Genomic DNA, 27,791 nt, shown 5'->3' on the forward strand with positions numbered 1-27,791 from the left:
GAGCCAAGGACATTAATGGCCTAATCTATTAAGGCTAGATTGATATGAAGTCATCATGGGGGTCAAGTGGTAGAGATGGCATTAAGGGGAGAAAGAGGCTGCAGTAAAGAAATGGAGAGGGAGGTAAGGTAGGATCTTTCATCCTAGGATCAGTGGTCCAACTATAGTGTAAGGCAGAAGACACACCCTGCTAGCTTCTTGTGTACCTAAGGAAGAAGGAGAGGGAGACCGCCAGTCATGGAGGTGGTGACATGGATGGCAGCACCAGAAAAAAGAAAAGAGAAAGGGAAAGAATAAAGTGGCCAAGGCAGAGCTTCGCCTATAAAATAGGATTGTGAAGGAAAAGGTCTCGAGTCAGTCTCTCAGCAAATGGTAAGGTTTGGCATAGACGATGGACGTACTAGCTACAACAAAGAGGATAGGTGACTAAAGGAGGAGGTCTGATCAATGTCAAATCTCCAAAATAGGAAAAAGGAATGGGGAGCTTTGTCTTGAAATAGGACTATCCTACTATGCTCAAAATTGACCACTACTTTTGTGATGAGATTGAGCAAGCACACCCACATCTTGGTCTCAGTAGGTATGAGAGGAGAGGGGACAGTGCTCCAGAAGGATCATCAAACACGATATGAACCAATTTGACCACTAAGAGTAAGATCAAACAAGGTCCATCAGCGAGATTTGCCATATTGAAAAATCGAATCATATGCCAAATTTTTTATGGCCACAACTTGATCATGTGACATCCAATTAGGATCTTTTTGTTAAATTAGATAACTTTTCAAAGCCTACAGCATGGCACCACCTCTTAATAAAGGCTATCCAACTAGCAATCAGACCTAAATTCCATCCTTTAGTCTCTAAATGGACCAATCAAATCAAAACATTTTCTTTTCAAGAGAGTTTTTGGTCGAACATATCTTCTAATTTAGAAAAAATAGATAGAGTATAAAAGACAAAATTGATGTAAGAGTCAAGAATTACCTCCAATAGAATTTTATCTTTTTCATATTTATTTCTATTTGTCATATATATTTTTGGAAAGCTAATCTTATTCAAACTAGAAGAAGAATCTGACCTGAATTATATAAGAATAGATCTAATTATTATAAATAGAGGCTATGTACCTCTATTTTGGAATCATCAATAAAAGAAAAGGAGATCTAAATTCTACTTTCGTTAATCTTTTCTACTTTTTTTTATAATATTTGAGAGTTTTGGATAGAATGGATTGACAAAATTCTTCTTTTTTCTTGATCAAATCAAGCTAGTATACCAGAGCTTCGATCCTCCATTTCTGTTAGAGCTTTAGTGCATGTATGGTCCAAACGTGCAAGTGGTACAAGTCAATGCTTGAAGTACATCGAAGGATAGAAGGGAGTATGGCTACTAGTTCGACCTCAATGGATGATGAGATAAAGAGGTATCTAACATAACTAGAGGATAGGATTTTTCAACTCACCAAGATCATATCTTGATTGGCGATGTCTTTTGTATAGGCCTTAGCAACTCCTATAGTAAAGTTATCTCTTAAGTTTAGAAATGAGGATCTATGCTCTAGCAAGGAGGATGAGTAACCTATGGGCACTCAAAATCCTCATGTTTAACCCTTCAAAGTTGAAGCTCAAATGAGATCCTTATATACAACTAGTTTTTTTATGTAAAAAATTCGGATAACTAACTAGACTAGTTAGAAACTGACTTCACTATTTATGGATACTTTAATATTTAGAAAGATTTTACTACCTCAAGCTTTTCAGTCATGTCCTTACTTGATAGAATCTGTATATGAAGAACAACGATATCTCTAATCTGATATGGAGTAAATTCAAGAGCATCATCAAGAAGTAGTTCTATCTAATCAGCTATAAGAAGGATCAAAGAATCAAGTGGCAGTCCCTATGATTAAAACATATCAATCTATCTAAGACTATATCATCGAGTTCCATAAACAAGCTATTTCACTCAGAACCTCCATCGATGATCATGAAGTCTTCATGAAATATATTAGAAATCTCTACAATAGCATCTGAAAGGAGCTAAATCTCTTCAAAGTTGAAGACATCAGGAAAATATGTGTAAGTTGTAAGGATGGAGAAAAAGAATCGACATAGGGAACCCAAGAAGAACGATAAGTTTAAGAAATGCAGTAGAAAACAAGCTAGAAAAATGAGCAAAGAAAAATAGGCTAACATAATTCAAAAAAATTATTGAGACTACTATAACATCAATGGACATATGGAGAAGTGTTGGAAGCTTTACCTTAAGTTGTAATCAAAGAGGAAGAAGTCAAAAGATGGGGATCCTAAGAAGAAAGAGAAGGTGGTTTTCAATATGATAGAGCTTAAGGAGCTGTTTGAACTTGAGCAAGTAACTTCAAAATTAAGTTTGATGGTGAGAAAAGCTGAGACAGCAACTAAGGTGGATCCAGAAGTATGAGAGGAACTCTTTTATTTAAAGCTTAATTACTTTAAAAATCTTAGACGTTTTGGGGGTTTTCATTTTTATCCTGAACTTTGATTCATTGCAATCAAATCTTCAAATTTTTATAATATTATAATTTCTTCCGTGATTACTAATTCTGTCTAATGGCCATGATGGAAATGTCACGTGCTATCTTGTGATATGTAATGGAAGCTAATGTGGAATCTTAAACTCCTTCCCTATTTCTTCCTTTTAGCTAAGATTTTTACTTTCAATTTTATCACTTTCTCTCCACCGTTGTCTTCTCTAAAACCCCACCACCTCCTATACTACCATCGACACCTCTATCTATACCATCATCAACTCTAAACCCTTCTCCATAAGGGCCACAACCACACTAAGACCACTTCCATCACCACCCTTTTTATCAAGCATTGAAAAATTGAACTTTAAGGTCATAGAGATCTTAGTTATCTCTTTTTTTTTGTTATTTATATTTGCTTGAAAAATTTATGATTGATAGGATTTTTGGATTTGTAATGATTCGAATTGTTGGTTCGTCTATCTGTAGCTAATTTTATAAACTTATAAAAACCTTAGAAAATCTAAATTTTAAAAGAGGCCAAAAAAAATAAGAACAACCAATCCTACCATACTTTATTCTCCCATCTTCTTCTTCTCAAGTACGTCGTGCTCCAAAAAGATGAAGAAAAATAATAAATAGAAAGTAAAAATCATAGCCCGAAGAAAGAAATGGAGAAGAAGAAAAAATTTAGGATTCCACATCAGCTAATTCTATATCACATCAATTTTCACTGTGTCACATGATAGCATGTGACAGTTCATCACGATCATCAGATGGAAATAACATTCGGTGGAGAAATTACAATATTATAAAAGTTTGAGGATCTGATTGCAACGAATCAAAGTTCAAGATAAAAATAAAAATTTTAAAAATGTTCAAAATTTTTAAAATAATTAAGTCTTTATTTAAAGTTTCAGTTGAAATAGAGTATCATCAGACTATCATAAATCTTGAAAGCCAAAAAAACTTCATCTCTGAAAGTTTGATTCAAAAGCTAGGGTTATATGCCAACCCTCATCCGCATCTATACCTTTTTGGTTGGAGCTAGAAGGACATTGAGTCAAAGATCACAAAGTAGTATACCTTTAAATTTGTGAAAAACATGCATAGAAAGAAGAGGCAAAAGTAGGATCAGGACTTTCAGCCAAAGTTATAACTGAGAGATATACTGATAATGTGATATGCAAAATAGTTTCTTTTGATGTTTTTCAGACTATCCTTATAAATCCATGCCTATAGAATTAAGATGCAGATTTCTATAGGTGGTAGAGGAAGTATCATTTTGTAAAGGATAAGGAGTTCATAATCAATGCCTCTAGAATGTATAGAAATACTTGTAAATTCTACAACTACTTGTAGGGCGAAGCAACTTGTTAACATCTATAATAAGTTTGTGATGATAACACAAGAAGTCGATTTCACTCACGAGAGGCCAAACTCTCGCATCTTGGTTCCACTGATCAATGGATTGAGATTAAGATCGAGGGGAAGTTGTTATTGCTATTGCCAACAAGAAAGAATGGCTAGGAGTTGCCCTACTATATATGGAGTCTAGATATGGGAGCAGTGCAAATGATTTGTTGAGATCCGAAAGTGAAGAAGAGCAATATAGGAAGCCACTTTTAGGTAAAGCCGATTAGTTCACTCATAAGTTAAGGAAGCAGGCATTTCTCAATCTATAGTTCAAATTTAATAGAAGCTAATCCCTTAAATAGAAAGAGACTTGATCCAAGAGGATAACAAAACTCTATGTGGACCATTTTGGTCATTATGGATAGGATCAAATCACTCACCAAACTTTTAAATGCCATAACTTGATCAGATAATGCTTGATTGAGATGCTATTTTCCTTTTTTTTTTAAAAATTAGATATAACTTTACGATATGATGTTGCCTCCTAAAGGGAGCTGTGCAAAGAGCAATCAAACCCATATAGTATCACTTCGATTCTGAAATGGATCGATCAAACCAATTTTTTTTTAAAAAAAATGATTTGACTAGACGTATCTTTTAATCTAAGAAAAATTAGATGGAATAATAACAGGTAAAGTTGATGTACAAGTTAGGATCTACTTCCTATAGATTTTTAATTTTTTTATATTTATTTTTAATAGTTATGTCTACTTTTCGAAAGTTAGTCCTATTCGAAGTAGGTGATAAATTCAGCATGAATTATATAAGCTCAAATCTCATTATTATAAATAGAAATGATGTATTTTGGCTTTTGAATCATTAATAAAAAAAAATCTTACTTTTGCTAACCTTTTCTACTTTTGTTCCTAATTTCTGAGAGATTTGAATAGAGCATATTATGGGTATTCTTCTTTCTCCCTAACTAAATTAAAGAGAAAGTCTGACAAAATAATCTAGGCTTGAATGAGCATCTTTATCTCGGCTTGAAATAGGAGAAGGCCCGATTGCTTGGCAAGATCGGCAATAAGCTCAAGAAAAAATAGAGAAGGGGATTGAAGGCGATGGTGGAGATTCTATCATTCTAGGGAGAGAAGTGGAAGAAACAAAGAGAAAATGGTGAGGTTCTGGGTGCTTTCACGCATCCTCGCCAACCGGTTCGCAATGATAGCTAACCCACAATCCTCAAGAAAGTCACGCCAGGCTATCACGCAAAGCTAGGCCTCAGCCTCCTCAGCAGTTGTCAGCACATATAATGTGCTATAATAGCAAGTTACTATTTCATTATATATATATATATATATATATATTCAAAAATGTGATAGTTTTGATCTCTAGATCCTTTCAATCATTGTAACAACAATAACGATCCTGGGCCACTATTTGTCAAAGGGTTGGCACCAAGTTATTGTTGATTTCATCCTCTTCCTCTCAAGTTGTTGAGATTAGTTACAACTACTTCTTGTTTGTTGTTCTTTTTGATTAATTGAGAGATCAAGAAAGGTTCTTGGCTTCTTCAAAAATCAAAAAAAGAAAGATCAAAAAGGATTCAAGAGTTGGTCCCTATCCAAGCTTGATTCAAACCTATTCAGGCTTCAGGCCTTTGGTTTAAGCAAACAGGATCCAAGAGAAAATAATTGAGGTTGTCCTGTGGATATCCGTAGAGGCAGAATGCTTATGCTACTGATTTAGAACTTTCTCAACCTCAGATCCGGAGATTGAATTAGATTCAACAAAGTTATAGATTTGAGGCAAAAAAAAATGATTCAAATATGTGAATTGATCACAGATTTTCTTTATTTATCTTAAAATCTGTGTATGTTAATTTCAGCATATGAACTAAATTCATAAGTGCTTTCATATGATGAATGCATGCTTAGATTAAAAGTGTTGTAATCTGATCCTTCCTCTGTATTTTAGATTTAAAAAATTTTGAAATCTACATACACTAGTATCTGTAGAAAATCCAACAATGATATTGATGAGGTATTTATAAATGATCTCCTCTCTGTCTTTCTGTGCGCATGCGTGTGTTTGGTGCAATGGCTCTGTCACAAATAGGCATCTTTTCCACGTTAATATATGATTGCTTTTCTTTAAAAATTGCTACTGGAGTTTTGTGGCTGCTATTAGTTGTTCAAACTTGTACTCAAGCCATTAGTTTCGACGTATGGTGATCATCGTAAGATCAGTCTCCATCAACAGTGGATTCCACAAAAAGAGAAATAAAATCAAATGCATGTTCAGAGAGCATTTTGAGACCACTGACATTATCTAATGTACTCTTATGCTGCTGCACCTTTAGCTCTCACACATTTGTACACATGCACGTGCACACCCATGATGCACACACGTGCTCACAGACTGAAGTAATAAATCACTTCCATTTTTGTGAGAATCACTATTTTTGCGGTCACACTTTTTTTTTTCTTCCTTGATATTTACTTTTAGAGGAGTTTGTAACGGATACAAACGAAAGTGAGGATGAAAGTCATATGAATAATATTCATCAATCTGTAGCTATTTTTTTATTAAAATCAATTTAAATATAAATAAAAATTTAAGAATCTAATTAATATTCATATTTATAGCTATAAATAGATAACTATTTGATCCATATCCGAATATTTGAATCTATCTGTAATATTATATAATTTTATATACTATTTATTAATTTTTTAAAAAATATACAACCATATAAACGTATTATTGATTTGATTTATCATCTATTTAGTAATATTTTTGATTTTATAGTCATAAAGTTTAATTATCCAATTTATATCCGTAATTGTAATCATATTTCTAGCATTCGAATTGTATACATATCCCTTTAAAAAAAATATGGATATGAATTTTTACACCCGAATGATATCCTTATTATATTCATATTCGTCAGATAAAATAAATATAGATATGCATATGCTGACATCCAATCCGTATGATCCAGTTTCAAATTTAGTCGGAAGCACTTTTATTTTATGTTTAACCATTATAGCTAGTATTTTATTATTTTTTGGTGTAAAGCTCTAATTTTTTTCTTTTGATACAATAAGATCGGAGATTAAACATAAAATGACGATCAATACACAAGTGGATCTCAATTACCTTATTATTTATAGATGTCTTAGAAGACTTGCCCATGCAGACACTTGAGGATACATCTCCCAAAGTCTCGACTTAGAACCTCTTCTTATTGGAAAAGAGTCCAACCACTAGGCTATTATGACCTTATTTACAGTCAATCATAAAATTTGTCATCAAAATTTTAGTGGAACAAACTAATGAACCCATTTATATTGAGCGACCTAATTTGTAGACTACCTTTGAACAAGTTGAACTCTGAAGTGGATTTTTTTATGTGGATCCAAACTGGACAAGCTCACATGGTTGATTTCCCATGCTTGCCCTTTACCTGCTTTACAAGTACCCCAATCTTCTGATATTGCTTTGTTCCTCCAAAAGCCAAATGGGATGAGATCTTGTGACTCAAGTTCCATGCTTCAGGGTTGAAAGCTTATCGAAGTCCATATTCTATAATATTAGTTTCTTGCTTGAAATTGACATCAGGAGAGAAAGACAAGTATCCTTTTCTCTCTCGTAAAAACTGCCTTTGTAATGCAGCATTAATTATTCTAGAGCTTAAAGGTGGCAATCTGATCGGATTAGATCAGATTTAGGCCGGGCTATATGCACACCAGCCCAAAAAATTGTAATTTCGAATCCATCATTTTTATTAGATATATTAAAAATTCAGATATGAATTTGATCTATTTATTAAACAAGTATCCCGATTCGATCGGCATAACTCATTTACTAGATAGGTTGAGAAAGATTAAACAAGTATAGTAAATTTTTAATGAATGAAAAAATTTAAATGGATAAAAATGTTAAGTTGACCTGGTTAAATAAGATAAGAAGATTTTAAATGATTAAATATATCTTAGACGGATTAAACGGATCCAACCTAATTATTAAATAAGTTAAATTGTTCAAAAGTCTAAACATGAATCTGATCTATTTAATAAATAGATTAAAAAATATTAATTTATTTATAATTTAAATCTATTTATGTCAAATCTGAATCTGTTTAAAGTAAGTCATTAGAGCAGGGACGGATTGATGGATCGAATTATAAATCATGACCTCTGATTCTTGGTAAGACAAGTAGGTGACTATGATTTTACTAGTATATTAGTTTTCAAAAGAATCTTCCTCTTGACTTTTTATAGATTAGGTTCATCTCAAGGGAGAGGTTGAAGGAAACACACGGATAGTATGTGGACGAGTGTTTTGATATAAATAACATGCACAGTGGCCACTAAAATGGTTCATGCTACGAAGCAAGATGTTTATTTTTACAAAAATTGGTCAGAACTAAGGGGAATCCTTGCCTTGGGCATAAGAACTTTATAACACCATCTTAGGTTTTTTTTTGTTCGTATGAATAGCTGTAGTTTCAATTTTACGTATCAAATGCTAAATGCCTTCCAACTATCGATCGATTACTCCTTTCATCAAAATCTGCATCGTCTAGAATGCCTAAAATCCAGTTTTCTCAAATAGAGGTCCTAAAATCCACAACTAGAATAATTTAGAGATGTTTCGCCAATAAAAACTAATGTGATATGGACTACAATGATTTCAAAGAACCACCACTAGCGAAAGAACCCCTCACCCTCACTACAATGCCCACAACTAGCACAAGGACCCCAACTACGCCTACCAGCCTACGCTAGCCATTGATGCCATGGTTACTCCGGTTGCACCAAAGACATTGGTTGTTTTGCAATATATGGTGGTCCAATGAGCAAATGAGGTCATATTTATGTGGACAGGTTGGTATGGAGTAGTTAAGGATGGTAATTTATTCCACTCCATCGGTATCTCATCCAAACCATTCTAAATGGAGTGGATTTCATCTGACCTGCAATGAATCTGGAGTAGGTATCCATAATAGCAAAACCTGCCCCAAACTTAATCTGGATATGTATATTTCTTCACAAATCCCTTGCTGGAGACAAAAAAAATTGATATATATATATATATATATATATATATATATATATATATATATATATATATATATATACGTTTTTATTTATTTATTTATTTACTTATGTGGTCCCTTCCAACCCGCTTCGTTTAACTCTATCCACCCTATCTGAGGCAAGTCCTCATAAGCTGTTGACCGGTAGAAGAAAACAAATGCTTAAAAAAAATTAAAAGAGTGAAAACAAAAATAACACTAGAATCAGGACGCTAATGCCTAAGTGGTCTAAATAGCTGGGCTCCGTAGGGTTGGTATGTTCTTAGCCCTCCCTCCTCTTTGAATAATGCACCCCACCAAACAAAAAGCATGGCCAGCGTAGCTGCAAAGGGTATTAAATATATCAATGTATCAACTGCCAAGATTGATACATTGTTCTTTTTTCCTGTTTAAGTTTCATGGAGCATCAGTACAGTCGTCAGAAGGAATCAAACAGGACCATCCATGCATAACTCCCGGTGGATTGTTTCATTGCATTGTGATCACCAAATTTAGGAAATATAGATAAAAAGAATAATCTCTATGCATGAATTGAATTTTCAAGCATAGATAAAAATATTAGGAAGTATGATTTACGTGGCTATTTTTTGATATTTGGCATAGATGTTGAGAGGGTTCTTGGTTTGCTCCCTCAAATGAATTTTTGTGTAGGAATTTAAGATGATGGGGAGAAGCTTTTTATGCATAAAGAATGATGTATCATTACTACCAAATTTGTAATAAATCAGAGTAAATGAACAATGTCACAAGTTATTTAAAAGTTTCAACAGCCATCTGTAAAAGTTGCTGCTGCATTAACTGATAATTTAATCACTTCGAAATATCATAAAATCTTTATAACCGATTAACATTATGTCTAGTAGTAGTAGTTTTCTCTCCCACCTTTTCTGGTCCTTCCAAGCATTAGCACATGGATATTCCAATTGTTTCAGTAATTTTTTACAAGTTACTTTATCAACTTTTGGTAATTTTTCCTCTCTTGTTCTTTGAATTTTCGGTAGTTCCATCCTGCAGCATATTTTTGTTGAACACAATGGTGATTCTCTTGCTTGATCCTTAACCTATGATCTCCAAGATACCTTGTTTTCAAATGCTTCTAAGATTTGTCCCTGGAATCAGATCAAGAATTTCATCACAGAAATAAAATTAATTCCTGCAAACCTACATCTTTATTCGAACTTCTTTTTTTCGATCACAATAATAAATCGGGACCCTCACTACATTTGAGAAGAACAAATTAGCTCGTTAAATGCCAATCGAAAAATAATTGTAACACTTGCTATTCATTAGAGACAGATTCTGGGGCTCCCAAAGAATAATAATGTAGAACATAGGATCATCCCCTTTGGTACAATGAGACAAAGCCAACTGTGGGAGAATAGTTGCTCAACATGAATCATCAACAGTAACTGATTTGCTCCGAACAAAGTAACTATGTCCATCATAATCATAAAAAATTAGATGACAGCTCCAAATACCATCTTTGGCTGTTGGGGACCATAATACATATGATGCCACAGTACTGCAACAGTACAATATTGCTGGATCTGTATATAATTAGCCACTGGTGCTCTCAGACACATGTGATCTTGTAGAAACAGTGCTGTGTGAGTCATAGATGCACAGCCGGGAACGGTCAGCTAGATTTTTTTCTAGTACATCGGTAAAAAAAGATATACTCAAAATTTACCATCTCAATATCCAACTCTATATCTGTACCATTCTATTACAGTATTAGTACAGCTAATTCAAAATTGATTTGTCATATTGAGTCTCAATATATCTCTCATACTGTATATTGATTTGGTACTGATATATTATGGTATGGTTGGTACACACAAATAGAGCAAACTTTGGATCTATCAATAGCTTTAACATTTTAACAACAACATCAAAAATAACTTTGATTTTAATCTTGATTTCAGTTCATGTAGCAATTCTAGTGCTTCTAATTCTGGTATAAGCCTTGGGTGCCGTTTTATCTGTTGAACAAAGAAACAAATGCTTAGGAAACAAAAATAAAGAGCAAGAATATTAAAGGGCATTTTACAAGGAAGAAGGCATCTTGGATATGCCAGTCCGTGACTGGAATATATCGGCTTAATTTGAATAAATGTTCTTTTAATGAATGATGTATATCAGACGTCTCTTATCACCGACATCTAATTTGAGGTATAAAAACTGATCTTATAATAGGTAATGACCTGGCACATTAGATCAATCTGTTAAACTGGGTGGTTTAGCTACCATCTAAGTGCCAGGCTGCACTTTGGATTCCAAACCAAGTTTATGCTCCTGCTTCTCTCTGTCTCCCTCTCTCTCTCTCTCTGAGTTTTTTTCTTAAAATAAAGATAATTAGGACAAGAGGAAGCCTGGCTGAATATTGAAATGGTACAGTATTGATCAGCATGACAAACCTTCGTGCACAGCAATGGAATCTTTCAAAATAGGAGTAAGAGAATCTTTCAAGACAGGAAGTGTGAAATATGCAAGATAGCATATTATAGAAGCACTTACAATATAATGAGTGAGATCTACTATTTTTAACAATATAAAATAAAAATGTACTAAGTTGAGCTCTTCATTCACCACACGAATACTGGTATTAATGATATCATTATTTTGGTTCTTTATTTTGAATAATAAGTAGAGCTCTTGCTTCTGTTTTTAACAATATAAAATAAAAATATATTAAGTTGAGCTCTTCATTCACCATATGAATACTGGTATTAATGATATCGCTACTATGGTTCTTTATTTTAAATAATAAGTAGAGCTCTTGTAATTGATACAAGATGAAGATATGCCTTTATTAATCACTTATTAATAGATGCATCTTGTTAGTAAGTATTATACTATCTATTTCTTTAATAATAAGTTAGTATAAGGGATAAATAATGAAGTATCTTACCATTATCAATATTAAGTTCAATGATGCTTATATAATTAATATTAAGCATAATTTATACTTGAGAATATTATCTAGCTAAAGCATATGAGTAATATCCTTATTTAGATAGTTTAGACAATTAATGGGAGTTTTTTTTCGGCCATCATTAAAATTTATCAGTTAATATGCACTATAAATTTGGCTATTGGAACTTTCTATTTATTACCATATTGTTAAATAGTGTTTCAATAACAATTGAGGAAAAAAAAAAAAAAAACATACCCTACGCATCACAAAGGGCCACCATTAGCGATATGGATATTAATAATAATATTTTCTATCAAGCTGAGATATAATTTTACATTTGATATATAAATCTATTATTAATGATACTAATATTAATGGCAAGAGTTTCCACTCAGTCATTAAAGTTAACTATTTTTATAATAAAAATTTGACTATTAAAATTTTTTATTGATTATAATATATTATATTTTTATATTGCATTCAAGAGCAGTTGAAATGAGGGGAAGAAAGGGACCTCATGCATTGCATAGATTATATGCTAATTAATATAATAATTAATTATATTTTTTTGAGACTAGGAGGCTTATTGGTGTATTATTTTTCCTCAAATTCCAAATTTCTTGACATAGAAAACAAGAGTTTGAGATAGAATGGCAAGAGTTCGGAGTTTCTTAAAGAGTTAAGATAGGCTTAAAAATAACAAAATTAATGGATAGATCCCAACAAGATTTCCTTCCTTTTGTTTACTTTGGATTGCCAAGAAATATTGTGTTTCTATTATTCTTCTCCCATGATTTTTCTTTCTTCTCCTTGTAGAGCACAACATCATATCAAAATAATATTTTGATAACAATTACTTTAAAATTATGTTATCTATACATTAAATTGGTAGAATCACTTAATACGCACCATAATAGCTGGTAAAATGTGAAAAATCTTTTATCATATACCTTTATGAGACGTTAATTGTTGCAGAACAAAGCAAGCTTTTTTTTTTTTTTGGGCGGGGGAGAGTGTTGAATGAACGACTTGAGGTTGAGATTAGTGTCTTCTAAGGGATACAAGAATTTACCTGTTGGAATTCTCTTAGCCGGTTCCGAAAGCCTAAATGCTTATCCTATTAAATAAGATGATTAAAGAGGAAGCTAACAGGCCATATCTTGAAAATACAAATCAAGCTACAATCGGAACCATGCAAAGCTTAGGACCAACATGTCAATGACGATGTATGCACTCAGTCTTTCTGGTAGTATGTGCACAACTCTTTTAAACATTATTACCAATTTGGTAGACCAACAACAATTTTTCTTTTTTACGTAGTAAACATTGTTGGTAAAAAGCACATGCTAGCGTACATTGTCACCAATGCAAATGTTTCCAAATTATCACTTCTATATCGTGTGAAGAAGAGAGGAATAGAGCAGGAAAATTCTCAACAAGTAAATCATCCCTGGTCCCAAAATTTTTAAACTAAACTTATCTCGGCCCATTTACACCGCCCTCCCTCGAGTATTTCTTTAATTCTTCTTTTGTTTTCTAAATTATATATATTCAAAACTATAATTATTTTATATTTATCTTTAAAAATCATAATTTGTATATTACAATGATTGAGATAAATGCTAATTTCCCTATTTGTCGAGACTTTCTAAGCTTCTGGGCTTAGCCCACATCAAACATTACAGAAATAAGAAATTATTGATTAAAATTATTTTACTACGTGCATATTAAATCATCCAATAAAAAATTAATATATCAGATAAAAAAATAAATTTTTTTTATTAAAATAATAGAAACTAGTTAGTCATGATTAACAATGAACTTTTTTTATTTAAAATTTTTAATAAAATTTAAATGATAATATATTTTTTTAATAATAAATAATATATTGATTTTTTATTGCATGGTTCAAGATGTAGAACATTCTGATCAATAATATCTCTAATACACCGGTCTTGTGTAGCCTGCCATTACCAGCAGCCGTTGGATCTAAACCATAGCCCGGATGCCGCCCGGAACTCAAGAAATTTAAAGCCCATTTGAAATACTTACCATCGGATCCTTTCCCTATATAAACAGACCACTGAGGTCCGGAATTCAAAGGATCTCAGTGCGCGCGTGCTTCAGTTTCCGTCGAGCTCGAAACGCCGAGAAGATGATAGACGTCAAGTGAGTTGAGCCCCATCTCCTCTTCTTCTTCTTCTTCTTTGCCAGAGCTCTCTCCAGAAGGTAACGCCGTAACGCATTCGTTGATCTCTTTGTTTCGATGGCATTCAGATTCGAAGAGCACGGCCAGCTCCAGCTGCTGGACCGAGAAGAAGCTGAGGAGGAATACGATTGCTTCGAATCCATCGACAAACGTGAGATCTATGTCATCTCAATTTTTTTCTTTTCTATTTCTACTTGGTTCTTCATTAATCTTTCCATATTGACTTGATTATTGTGGAAACACACTTGGATATTTGCGCTTTTTGATCCAATTTTCTGACATCCTAAAAGAGTTCAAATCACCTCTCTAGCTGGTCATTAGTTTTGCATTTTTGACCCGATTTTTCTAGAAATTTAGTTATATTTGGTTTGGCTTCGCTCTGCTGTTTTTCGTTCTCATTTTAATCCAATCTTCGGAAATCGGAGAAGCTTTTAGGTGGATCTTCTCTCTTATCGCCAATCCTTTGTTATGATCTGGTTTTTCCTTCGATTTCCCACCTTTTCTCGCGAACTTTGCTATAATTTATTGAAATTTCGGTTCTAATTCGCAATCGCTGCGATATCTGCAGTGATCTCCCAGGGGATAAATGCGGGAGACGTCAAGAAGCTCCAGGACGCGGGGATCTACACCTGCAACGGCCTCATGATGCAGACCAAGAAGGTTCTCGTCTTCCACCGATCCACTGCTTCGGATCTGAAGAGAGATCCTTCGAATTTTACAGGGTTTTGATCCTAATTTCGTTCGGTTTTGGTCTCTTCGCAGAGCTTGACGGGGATAAAGGGTTTGTCCGAAGCGAAGGTCGATAAGATCTGCGAGGCCGCGGAGAAGCTCGTGGTGAGGGCTCCCTTCCTTCTTAGGAACCCTTCTGTCTAACTTGTGCCGGTCTGTGTTTCCTTCGTTCGCTAAGCTTAAGCTTTTTCTTCTTTCTTCTCTCCGATTTGGTTCGCAGAACGTGGGCTACGTGACTGGAAGCGATCTCCTCCTCCGGGTAAGCTCTGTCGTCTACACTAACATGCGCCGAGCGGTTGAATTCAACGATCCGAGCCGTTGGATCAGATCTCGATGCTCCCTGATCTGATGATTTGGTGGCTAAGATTTTGATCGCGCGGCCTTTCTGTTTTTGAACCTTTTTCGATTTCCAGCGGAAGTCGGTGATACGAATCACGACGGGGAGCCAAGCCCTGGACGAACTCCTTGGCGGTAACATAACGAACCTTTTTTTTTTTTTTTTTTTAAAAGGCGTAGAAACATGCAGGCATCCTCTTGATCTGGCGGTTTCTACCGCTAGATCATCCGTGAAATTTAATCAGAACTCTCTAAAATTAAATTCTAACCGCTTTGTGAAGGTGGAATAGAGACGCTTTCGATCACGGAGGCTTTCGGAGAATTCCGGTTCGATATCTATTTCTTGTTTAAAAAATATAATTTTCTTACCCTGACCGTTGATCACCAATCGACAGATCAGGAAAGACCCAGCTGGCTCATACCCTCTGCGTCTCGACACAGGTCCGCAATCTAGATTGATGAGAATCTGACGTCTAGGATATATTGGTTCAGAAGAAGATAACATATGATGAATTTATTTCGTTTGTAGCTCCCAATCCACATGCACGGCGGGAACGGAAAGGTGGCCTACATCGACACCGAGGGAACATTGTATCCTTTAATTATTATTCCTTTTAAAATAAATAGCCCGTTAATTATTATTCCTTTTAAAATAAATAGCCCGTGTATACACTAAGTTATGGTGTACTAGCATTTATTGCGTTGATGGTCTTTGATGTTCGTGCTGGACCTTATCGGAAGGCCAGTCGACCGGACCGGATAGTGCCGATAGCGGAGAGGTTTGGGATGGACGCCGGAGCTGTTCTCGACAACGTGAGTCCCAAATCTTTCCATCTTTTCTTTTTTTAAAAATAATCTCTTGGTGTTCTTTCGGCCAATGGTTGATGACGATTCGTTTCTTTCGTGTGTTGTTCGATTGGGAGTAGATTATATACGCGCGTGCTTACACATACGAGCATCAGTACAACTTGCTGTTGGGCTTGGCTGCCAAAATGTCCGAAGAGCCCTTCCGCCTACTGGTTCGTTTTCTGCTGTTTCTATGTACGCATAGTGTTGAGCGGGAACTGGCCTTTACTCGTATCTGTGCTCTTGTTTGCTCGCAGATCGTGGATTCGGTGATTGCGTTGTTCCGAGTGGACTTCTCCGGAAGAGGAGAGCTTGCAGAACGTCAGGTACATGTCTCGGCCTTGGATTATAAGTATATTTACATTTTTTTGGATGGTTTTATAGATAATATTTATCATGATGAGCATGTCACCCCTAAGACATATTTGGTTGGAGAGGGTGGAGACCCTTGAAATAAAAATGGTTCCATCTTTCTAAATTCAACCGTTATTTTTCCTTTAGTATTCAAATTTTATTTGTTTGTGATTTCGATTCTAATCACGAACAAGGGATGCTTGGTTCACGATCGAAATCGGAATGGGAATGAAAATCATAATGGATTGGAATTGAAATTGAAATGATTTAATCCTCCGAAGTGTTTAGTTCGTAATCAGAATCGGAATGAAATTTAAATTTATAGAAGAGAGTGAAGATTGAGTTTTAAGTAAATTGGACCATTTCCATTTTACTTCGAAATTTGAATCGGATTGAAATTCCCCCCAACCAAACGTTAGAATGAGAGTCACCCATTCTCATTCCGATTTCCATCTCTACTCTTCTTAACCAATCATCTTGCAAATATATTGGAGACAAGATCATTCTTATTCTTCTTTCAATTCATTCAAATTCCAGCTAGAATCAAATAGACTTCTAGTTCTTTGATGCATCATATTGCGCATGGCTTGTTGTTGTGCCTATTTATACCTCCTATATTGCCTCTGATGCCCCACAGAATCATTTTAGTGCTTCAGTCTGGTCGATGTGGAGCTCCACCATCTCCAACCGTCAAACATGTCATGATGCTTGTTATTTTGAGCTGATTATAGCTTAAATCGACGTGCATAAAAGAAAGAACCAGACCCAGCTGTTGCGCGGGTGGTCCTGCAACGCAAATAGTTCCCTGTTACAATGGGCTGCGTCGTCGTCTGATACGTGTCTTTTCTCTGATCTGTGCAGCAAAAGTTGGCGCAGATGCTCTCTCGACTCATAAAGATAGCTGAGGAATTCAATGTGGCAGTTTACATGACCAACCAGGGTAAAAATTCCAATTATGTTATCGCTTATTCATAATACTAAGCTATCAGGATAAAATCTTAATTCTTAATTCGTCACTATTTGAAGCATTAGAGGATTCTAGTATGTAGTAAAGGCGCATTATCTTTTTCTCTTCGATATTTCGGCAGTGATTGCGGATCCAGGGGGAGGGGTGTTCATTTCGGATCCAAAGAAACCGGCAGGAGGGCACGTGCTGGCGCACGCCTCCACCATCCGGCTGATGCTGAGGAAAGGGAAGGGCGAGCAGCGCGTGTGCAAGATCTTCGACGCCCCCAACCTCCCCGAGGCCGAAGCCATATCCTTCCCCCTACCTTCACCATCACTACATGCCGCTTGACTCCCAGAACTCTCTTTTCCAACTTTTCGTAAATCTAGGAATAGACAAATTATCTTCTTACTGAGGCTAGATACAGGAAGAATTGTTACATTTCGCATTCGGCATTCACACCTATAATGATTTGCACGCAAGATTGCTGAAAAGTTGATGACCTTTACAAGGCAGTGCACGTTTTCCAGATAACTCCAGGTGGCATCATGGATGCGAAGGATTGAAGCTGGAAGCAATTTTCATTCCTCGCTAGCCTTAGAAATATATAAAGGGATTTATTAAAAAATAGTAGGAAAGTTGTTTTTTTTTTTTTCTTCTTTTGAAGTTCTAGTACAACAGAAGTTTTATCTGAGAAGCAGGTGGGAACATACTTGGTTTTTGGTTCAAATTACTGCTTGGTTCTGTTGCCATTTGACAGGCAGCAGCATGGAACCATATGATTTTCAGTAATGCGAAGCCAATGTAACACCCTGTTTTTTTTCTCTTTAGTGGTCTGATGCGGTCTAGCCCCAGAGCTCTGACTATCTGCATGCCTGGTGCGCCATCGCCTTCAATTCTACCAGTTTTTGGTGATCACATCTTAAAATCCTTTCTATCTTTCCAGATACAGATGACAGGCACTGCATTACCTTGTAGATATTTGATATCCCATGAAACTGCAAGCTGTTCACGCTTTGCAATTGATATAATGCTCATGGAACTTCTTTAATTTTCTTAGAACCTTGTCTGGTTTTTACTAACAACGGATAAAATCCATGATTGTGGTGACATCGAAAGTAGCACTGCCATTAGCATGTCCTGTTAAGCCCTACGTTCCTGTCAAGACAAAATTCTACAATACCAGCACGTTACTCCACTTACCAACCAAGCACCCGCAAACTCATGAATCTAGCACTCCTTAAAGTCCCACTAGATGAGCGCACACAAGCAAGCTCATGAATCTAGCACTCCTTGAAGTCCCACTAGACGAGCGCACACAAGCAGCAGGCATTAGTTACGTCGTAAGCTCAGTTGTTGTAACCAACAGAAGCTGTTTTGTTCAGTCTCCCAGCTGGAGTTTGACCATTCAACTTTCCTCTTACCTGCAATCCTGCCTTGATATATAGAGATGTACAGTTCCAGAACCATCCGATAATTTGATAGTGATTAGTGAATTCTAACTTACACATGCCAAATGGAAACACCGATCCTATCAATACCAGTACAAAGGACAGACTATGGCTGCAGCCTGTAGGTGAGAATGTATATACCACTGATACAAACAGGTAAGGATGCAATTTTATTTCCCAGATGGATCTCTTTGGCAACTACAGGTAATACATATGCTCGCAAGGATCCATAAGTCGACCATGACAGTTTTCATGCAATAAGAAGTCTTCTGAGTTAAGCATAAGCAATTCGTAAAGGATGCGGGGTCAACCAGTGGAGACTGGAGATAAATGTCTAAAAAATGGATCAATGTACCGAGGGCTTAAAATAAAAAGATAGAAGGCCCTGCTTTGAGATTCACAGAATTAATAGTGAGAAGACCAATTTGCAGCACTGCCAACCCTAGGCATTGCAGTCTCCTTCTTAGCTTCAACATCCACTTTGAAAGTAGCCCCACAGAGTTGACCTTGGCTATCAACCCTTGGCATTGCCTTTACCTCATTCATAGGATATTCGAAGCTCTGCAATCCCCCAGATGTTGTAAAGAAACAACCTGGTCAAGGCAGAATGAGGATACACTAGAAAAGCCATAAGGACATTTACATCATGTAAAATTAAGAGTATTGAGAAGCCATGCCTTGTGCATTACCTTTCGGAAATGGAGCATATGACTTCCCACAGCCTTTCTTAACAACCTCCACATCATCAGACAGTACAAGATGATCTTCAGAATCAGCACCCCAAAAGAAAGGCACACTTCCATCAGCATCCTGAATTGGAAAGAAAATTATGAGATGCAGCTGCTCTTTTACAGGAAGATTAAAGAGTTCATAAGATGATTCTCCAATGCTTAGATAACCAGTCAGACTGATACACGCACCTCATCTCATTGCATATGAATGAAACTTATACTACACTTAAATAGTCTTTTTCTCAACCTTCAAAACCCCAAGTAGATTCAAGAATCCAAAGATTGCACTGATATATATTCAATAGTGTTTAATATGAATGTTTCTGATGTATCAAACCGCATGTAACTAGATAAGGATGCTTATGCTAAAGCATATGACCATTCTATTTGAATTTCGCCATAACTGTTTTGCATGGTGAACAGATTTGCAAGATATAGAGTGAAGGGATGTACATAACAAAGATTCCATGGATATGCATGTATAATATGTAACTGATGTATCTAAATTTCACATATGATCATTTATACGGGTATGAACCAATATGATGAATTTATATCGAGTATGAACAAGTTCTTCATATCGTATTCGAAGAAAATACACAAAAAGAAAGAAATTTACTTGCAAGCATTTTTGGGTAAGGAAATGACAAGACACTTGTTTGATAACAATAATGCCATGTATCATCAACTCATACATCAGATAATTGAAAGAAATGTTTTCTAGTTCCATTCAAAATTTTAAACAAGCCTCCTTACCTGCATGTCTCAATCAATGGTTCCACATTTCTTTAAGTATTCATGTCTCTTTACAGAAAATTAGACTGCATATACCTGTGTATAGGCATAAGTTTCTTAAATGAAACAAATTCACATAAGACACTGTGCCTGGACACACTGGTTTATCAATTCATAGCTTCTATCTGCATCCTAGCCCTAATTCTGATTTAGGATAAACAAAATTGTATGCATATCTCTGCATCACCAGGAAGTATGGACAACACATGCAGAACTGATGCTGCTTGCTTGAAACTTATGACATTTGCTATAGCAGGCCCAATTAAAAGTTTGAACTTAAAATTTAAGAATAAATGAGAAATTAATGCTAGATGTATGAAGAATCTTCATCCCATTTTTAAAGGTTCAACAATACCATTCGGTATTAGTAAAAGGATAACTTCTATCAATAAAGCTTTTCCCACAACTCACCAGTCATAAGAACCATCTAGCTTCTAAGCAACTTGACAAAGTCAGACACAAAAGAGGTGTCAGAATAGTATTAAACCATCGCACTTATATATTACCATGACACAAAGAAACTAAAAAAGTAGGTGGTAATAACAGGAAATAAGACAATCACATACAACTAAATCATGTATATCCATGGATTAGATACGTAATAGAGTCCTGTTATGAGATGTGGAAGTTCATGGAATGAGTGCACTGCAAGAATGGAAAGGAAAACTTCCATTTTTTTTTATTTTCTAATTTGTTGGAGAAGACCTCTGTGAACTAATTCAAGAAAGGAGGATCAAAAGTTCCATTTAGGGCACTACAAGGTATGGTCCTTATGGATGAAATTGATGCACATTGGCCAAGGACTGACATTTATGAAAATGGAAAGCTACCAGACTACCAAATTGTTTACTGTTTTCTTAAATTCCAGTAACTCTATCTTTCGAAAAAAAGCAGAAGAGATGGCAAAAAGGGAGAGAGCGAATTGGAGATACTCACAGCGGCTATGAAAGTAGATTTTGATGAGCTATCGAACAGAACAAATGCAAATTTCCCATTGAGATCTCTCACAACCTGGCTTGCAGGGAAAGGTCCTCTGTCTCTCAATGTTCTGTAGGCTTCTATTACAATGATTGCTTCATTGGCAGTCTTACCCAGTCCATACTGTTGCTTCAAAAGAGTAATGTTCTCAATATGTCCTTGGAACAAGCAAAATATATCATCCATAGCACAAAACAATCTGTAAACACATTAATTAACAAAATAAGACATTGAAGAGATCACTAAATTATCATAGAGATGATAGACAAATGCAGGGAACATAAGTTGTTCATGATAGAAGAGCCTGCAAGTATCAAACACGGGAAAGCAAACTAAGACTGAACTTCAAAAAAAAAAAAGAAAAAGAAAAGAAATTAGAAAGGATTACACAGAGGATGAATGTGGGCTTTCACCAAATAGCATCTACGAACCAGAGAAGAACCACTTCGGGCAGGCATCAAAGGAAGCAATTTGCAAATCACAAAACAACCAGGCAATTTTATTTAATGAAATGATATTAACAGACACAGTAGCATCATCACCATCAAAGCCACTCACACAACCATTAGCAAAAACTACATTTTGTCATAGAAAAACAGAAAGCAAGAAAAAAGGAGACTTGACTGACACAACTTTTGCATGGAAACCTTTATATTAGCATAAACCAGTGTCCGCAACATGCTTTGCACATGATTTAAATGAGAAAATGAAAGGAGACTTGTTTGGGGGCCATGAAATAAAAGAGGCAAAAACCAAAGTTCTGAAGTCAACAAGCATCAGGGCAAGGCTGGAAATGAAAGTGGAGTAGAGATGCATGGTTCCCATACCATGAGTCCTCATTATATATATAGTAGAGATGTACAAAAGATGAAGAAAAAAGATTTAAATCCTCATTTGGCTTATCTGCTAAATAAGCAGAGAATAAAATTTATCGCAATTAAGAAGGAAAGGCAGAGGGAGGAAATGTCCCATTCAAGTAAAAATTTCATTAAGTACATCACTGAAAAAGTTATGTTGCATGTGCTTTGTGCTCTGCACATTGTAGCCAGCAAGCAAGTACAGAAAACCAGAACAAGTCTTTTGCATTAACGCCTTACTGCACAGTGTGCTCTGTGAGTTCTAGCTAGAAAGCAAGCATTGTAAAAAAGAGTAGGAGTGCTAGCACACCATTGCCTATTTAGCTTTGCTGTTTGCGTATCTTCTTTCCACTTCCCATTCCCTTGGGAAAAAAAAATAAGTACACAAAGATGATGTGCATCTGTTTGAATCTGCTCAGTCCTTTCATATGGCATTCTCAACGTAGTTGTGCTCTCTAGTGAAGCTGGAAAGTTTTGGGTGATAATAGTAGACATGATTAGCTTTTCCATCATGCTGCTCACAGCAACATATTTCTTAAAATTCGTTATCAAGTCAGTCATAGAGATAAAAATACTTATATAGAAATTGATAGAAACAGAATTATAATTCCCATACCAATTAATGGCTAGATCTAGGACTGACAAAATATGACTCGACCCACCAACTTGAGCCGTGTTCGACCCATCATAAACAGATTTGGATTTAAGCTAAATAAGTTTGGGTCATAAACAGATCGACCCGTTTAATCCGTTTAATATTTGGATCGGATTTGGATTTTAGGTATCTGACCTATTTAACCTATTTAATATTCAGATCGAGTTAAGTTAGATAACCCACTTAACATGTTTAATCTGTTTCTGACCCATTTAATCCGATCTGTTTCACCTGTTTAATCTGTTTAATACCTATTTAAAACCTACTTAACGTATTTCTGACCCATCTAATCCGACCTGTTTAATCCGTTTATTCCGTTTAATCTAATTTGACCTATTTAATAAACGGATTAAACGGGTCAGATTGGATTATCTGTTTAATAAACAGGTTGGGTTCAGATTTTTTAATCCGTTTAATAAACAAGTTGGGTTTGGATTGATAATTTTCTGACCCGACCTGACCCAATTGCCACCCCTAGCTAGATCCTCTTTTTAAAAAGAAACACCAATGAAAAGGAAACCATATGGAATTAAGCATATTGAAATTTTCCTTTATGCAATGCTACAAATAGAACAAACCCTAGAATCAAGAAAGCTAACCATTCCTTGCATGGACTCACAAGTTAAACCCAGTCATGGATAGCGGATTCCAATCTGCTTATGTAGAGAATAACTAAAGCAGCTAGGACTGGCAGAAAACAGCTCCTAGAAAAATAAATATCATAGTTCCTACTTCCTCTCAAGTCTCAAGAATACCACACAAAATATTAATTTTACTATGACAAAAGTCAAGAGAAGCCTGCATAAAAACTACACAGCTTCAGCATGACTCAAATCATACACAAGATGTTGAGTTAAACAATGCCACCAACCAATATGGGACACTACCACGGTTTAAATTCTTGGAATAAACCATGTGGAAGCAATAATGTGCCTCATGCCTTGGCACCTCAAGGCCTTTTATATACCAATACAGGTAGCCTAGATATAATCCATTTATGGTTGAATTCATGGATCAACATATGGTTCACCAAAGTTTGCAAACATTTTCATGACTGACTATTAACCAGAAGCAATCCTTTTCATGTTCTGGGTCGATGTTTTACCAAGGAAAATTTATGTAAGAGATGGATCCATCATGAAACCTTAAATATTGACAGGTAAGAGAATCTACACCGTTGATTACACATTTTAAGCTTATGCAGTCAGTGAGAACCAATCAAAGTTGGCCTACACTCATATAAGACCAACAAGAAAGGCAGTCCAAGAGCCAGCATAACTGTGTGCATGTTTCTTTTTGTATAGCAACTCAAAACTGATACAAAGCAATATGAAGATTCATCACTGACAACAGCTTATAGATGTTTTGGGTGTCCTTGTCATGCTCTAGGTTTATGACACATCAAACATGACCTTAAAGGAAACTGTGAGTACAATGCACCATTGCTTAAGTGACAGCTTCCAATCTTTCAAAGATTCATGATCTCTGATCCCCTAAATCAGCAAACTGCCAAGGCATCCAACAACATTGTAGTTTATCAAAATGGAACACTTCTAAGAATTGTTTGCTTGAAGGCTAGTCACGTTATAACAATGCACCATGTGCAATGTAACAATGCCTCAAGTAGCCTAAACTCCTGTCAGTCCTTTTCCTCCATATTAGGGTCTAGGACCAAGCATTGGACAACTCACAAGACATGGTCCATGGCCACGGCCTACATACATTAAAAGGAGTAGATTTAGATAGGCATGATGGCTGCCACTCAAGATTCATTTTCCTCAATAAATGGCATGTCTTAAAACTCCTTTCATCATTCTTGTGAACTTGTGAATTTCTACTTATTATTGCTTGAAAGGGAAACAAGAAACAAGAAACAACAATAGTAATGTTAAAAACAACAAAATGGAATTCAAAAGGAGTTATTTTCCTGAAATAGCATAGTTACCATGAGAAGGTGAGAAGTTGGTGAATTAAAGGATGTATAGGAGTAACACTGCTAATGGAAAAATAATCGGTGAAATACCAACTATCATATTAAAGGATTCTAAAACAAGGAAATGAGGAAGTGATAGTGAGATAAAGAATCATATTTGTATAAGAGGGATGCAATGGAGCCATGCCCTAACATCCCATACCCAATTGCCTCGCCTATGGTTCATGGAATCCAACTAGGTCTTAAATAGGATCCACAATTCAAAAGAATCCTCAAAGGCACCCCTTGGATGGGGTCACAGAATGTCTACTCCCCATGTCGCCCCACCCACATGAGAGAAGGAGAGAGAGATCAAAGTTGGTGTTGGTACAAACCCAACATCCTTTGATCACCATAGTGTGACCTCTATGACCACACAGCGGGGCCTATGTGGTGAAACAAGATCTCAGGGCATCCCATCATATTGCTCCCATGGGGTTCATTGCATGAAAAGCCACTCATGGTGGCAATAGAGGATCCAAAATCTTGGGCACAACAAAGGGTTTGATGGACTAGATAAGGTGGTGGGTTGGTGTGATCAAGAAGCAAAAGCAATATGGATGAAGGATTGGGTTTTGGGTTGGGTTGGGGGGGGGGGAGTGGTGTGGGCAATAGTGAAGAGAGGTCTTGCAATATGGACATGTAGGAGGGAAGAGTGAAGGACTATAAGTTGGGCATGGATCCCATGTTTATTTTTCAGAGAAAGAAGGTAAAACAAATACCATAGGAGGCTTGGTATTTGGTAAATTCCTGAGTGGTTGGTAATCCATACTTGACAAAAATACCTCCAATAAAGCTGTATATGTAATCTTTGAATTTGTTCAAATGTCTTTCTAAATTCATTCAATAAAGAGCTTACAATTAAGATGGAGATGGTGTTATGCAAAGGGCTATGTGATTATAATCATTATATAAAAACTAATTGGAGATGACGATGCTATCTTAGTATTAAAAAATTATTTGATGTTGAAGGATATATTTATAAATTTGACCATATTCCTATATAGATTTACCTCCAACCAAACGTAATAATCTTTTTTCAGCATCATTTTTCAGAGTCATTTTTCCACCAGCCAAAAATAGTAAAAGTCATTTTCCTCCACAATCATTTTTCCAAACAAATGATTCTCAGGTATTGTCAGATTACCTCGTAATCTGACATACCCCAACCAAACGGATCCTAAGGATTTGTGAGGATGATAGTGAAGAGTAGTCTTGCAAGGAGTAGTTAAGAAATTTAAAAATTACCAAGTCTATATAAGAGAGAGAGAGAGAGAGGAAGGCTCGAGAGAAGAATTGGCATGGATGGATATGCAAGAGGGAAGGGAGATGATCCCAAAAATGAATCTGAAAAATCTTCCAATAATAGCAGAGGTAGCCACTAATAGAAAGAAATTGAGAACAAGGATCTACAAGTCAGCTCACGAATTATAACCAAGAAACCCACTGTTGAATTGGTGGCTGATGGTTTCTATTTTCTTATCGACTAGAACATGCCATGTGTAAGGATGAATGAGTTCAGACCAGAACCTCACACACTGCTTGGTAGTTTGCTTTTAGTTTGCTTTTAATAGTAGAATAGTAATATCTGAACCACAACATAAAACTACTTTTCAGTTTGTACCCATTTTTCATTGGTTGGCTAGTTTTGACAAAAACCAAATGAATTAGTTCCACAACCAGCAAGATCTCATGGGAGTTGCATCGTCTAGAAACCAATGTAATTAAAGATGGCGAAACTCATAATGACAATATGAGGAAAACATTAAAACATAGTTTATAGGGAAGGGATCAGAAGGGATTCATTTTGTGATATTATATTGTGTCAAAATTTAAAAAAAAAAGTAATAATACTAGAAAATCAAAAGAATCCACTTCTACTATTCCGTTCGTCATTATAGGATTAAATTTATAATCTTTACCACTTATTTAGTTCAATAACCATCAAAACACCCTGTTTTCAGATAATTTAAGGGATGTTTCTTTTAGAAATTTCTCATGCATTCCTCATTAGAGGTGAAGTTACATTTGTTTCAGATCCCCAAAGAAGTTCCAAAAAAAAAAAGGTTATTCGTAAGCAAACAAAATGCACAGCAGGGCTTGTACCCAAGAATCCCAAAAAGATTAAGGATAATAGATTAATCGATTAAAAAATAATTCAGCATCTTCGATGAATGTGATGATCATATATCATTTCCATTCAAAATTTGATCCGATATCTCCAATTCAACGCCTCGAATGTTTATAAATCAAACAATTACGACACAATATCGAAGAAAATAGAATTCCAAACTTTCAACGAAAGCATCTGAAAGAAAAAGGAATAAAAATTCCGAACAAGTCGTTACGCATCTAAAAGGTGGATCTCTTGGGGAAAGAAAAATAAGACTAAACACACTAAATCTGTAACGCGAAACAAAGAAAATAAAAATAATAAGATAAATTTAGAAAAGTTGATTGGATTTAGACCTCGGGAGGAAGGGGTTCTGCATCTCGACGGAGAAGGCCAACGCGCCGACGGAGGAGCCGAGTTTTATAGTCACCGCCCCCTCGTGTGCCGCCGCGAAATGCTCCACTAAAGGGCCCACCCCTCCGCCACCCTCCTCCGCCGCGGCCGCCTGGCTCCGCAGCCCCTCCGGGCTCTTCGCCACTGCCCGATCGAACACCGCCAGCATCTTTTCCGTCCGATCTGATCCAATGCACCACTACTCGATCGCTCGATCTCACCCTTTCTCTCTCCTTCCTCCGATCACACGACGTTCTTGCAATGGAAGCAGCGGGTCGAAGCTGGATATAAAGACCAAGAGTTCTGAAAATACCCTGAGTTCTTGGACGAAATTACTGCTTTGGTATGCCGCTCAAACAGATCCGATACAGCTCTCGATGCAGATGTTAGTGGGATGAAAGAATTCATATACATATGTTAAACGAATACCTGTTGATTAATCAAATTTTATAATCATAAAATCAAAATATTATTAAATGATTAATAGGTATAAATATGATTATATATTTTTAAAATTTTTAATATTATATAAAATTAAATATA

At 35.8% G+C, this 27,791-nt stretch overlaps 2 protein-coding genes across 2 annotated transcripts; one reads left to right on the top strand and one right to left on the bottom strand.

The window, feature by feature from the left end:
• Positions 1-13,962: 13,962 nt before the first annotated feature.
• LOC105053401 (meiotic recombination protein DMC1 homolog) lies at positions 13,963-18,289 on the top strand. The gene is made up of 15 exons (XM_073244262.1): positions 13,963-14,052; positions 14,161-14,243; positions 14,661-14,752; positions 14,855-14,926; positions 15,042-15,080; positions 15,235-15,292; positions 15,439-15,484; positions 15,553-15,598; positions 15,687-15,748; positions 15,904-15,970; positions 16,084-16,176; positions 16,261-16,329; positions 17,219-17,297; positions 17,446-17,611; positions 17,824-18,289. Exons 1-15 carry the CDS (start codon positions 14,039-14,041, stop codon positions 17,867-17,869), a joined length of 1,032 nt encoding a protein of 343 aa, XP_073100363.1. The 5' UTR covers positions 13,963-14,038; the 3' UTR covers positions 17,870-18,289.
• Positions 18,290-18,898: 609 nt separating this feature from the next.
• Positions 18,899-27,521, bottom strand: LOC105053402 (stem-specific protein TSJT1). Its single transcript, XM_010934530.4, has 4 exons — positions 27,212-27,521; positions 21,217-21,457; positions 19,444-19,564; positions 18,899-19,347 (listed from the first exon to the last, which is right to left on the bottom strand). The coding sequence occupies exons 1-4, from the start codon at positions 27,415-27,417 to the stop codon at positions 19,160-19,162; spliced, it is 756 nt and encodes a 251-aa protein (XP_010932832.1). The 5' UTR covers positions 27,418-27,521; the 3' UTR covers positions 18,899-19,159.
• Positions 27,522-27,791: the final 270 nt, after the last annotated feature.

Source organism: Elaeis guineensis, chromosome 10, assembly GCF_000442705.2.
Source record: "Elaeis guineensis isolate ETL-2024a chromosome 10, EG11, whole genome shotgun sequence".
Taxonomy (NCBI): domain Eukaryota; kingdom Viridiplantae; phylum Streptophyta; class Magnoliopsida; order Arecales; family Arecaceae; genus Elaeis; species Elaeis guineensis.

Bases quoted from the DNA above. Each gene is read 5' to 3' on its own strand.
- LOC105053401 (XM_073244262.1), top strand. The intron at 15,485-15,552 runs GTTCGATATCTA...ACCAATCGACAG, and splicing joins GAGGCTTTCGGAGAATTCCG to ATCAGGAAAGACCCAGCTGG. The intron at 16,177-16,260 runs GTTCGTTTTCTG...GTTTGCTCGCAG, and splicing joins AAGAGCCCTTCCGCCTACTG to ATCGTGGATTCGGTGATTGC.
- LOC105053402 (XM_010934530.4), bottom strand. From the start codon at position 27,417: ATGCTGGCGGTGTTCGATCGGGCAGTGGCGAAGAGCCCGGAGGGGCTG. The intron at 21,458-27,211 runs GTCTAAATCCAA...ATGTGTTTACAG, and splicing joins CAGAACCCCTTCCTCCCGAG to ATTGTTTTGTGCTATGGATG. The intron at 19,348-19,443 runs GTAATGCACAAG...TGCCTTGACCAG, and splicing joins ATATGCTCCATTTCCGAAAG to GTTGTTTCTTTACAACATCT.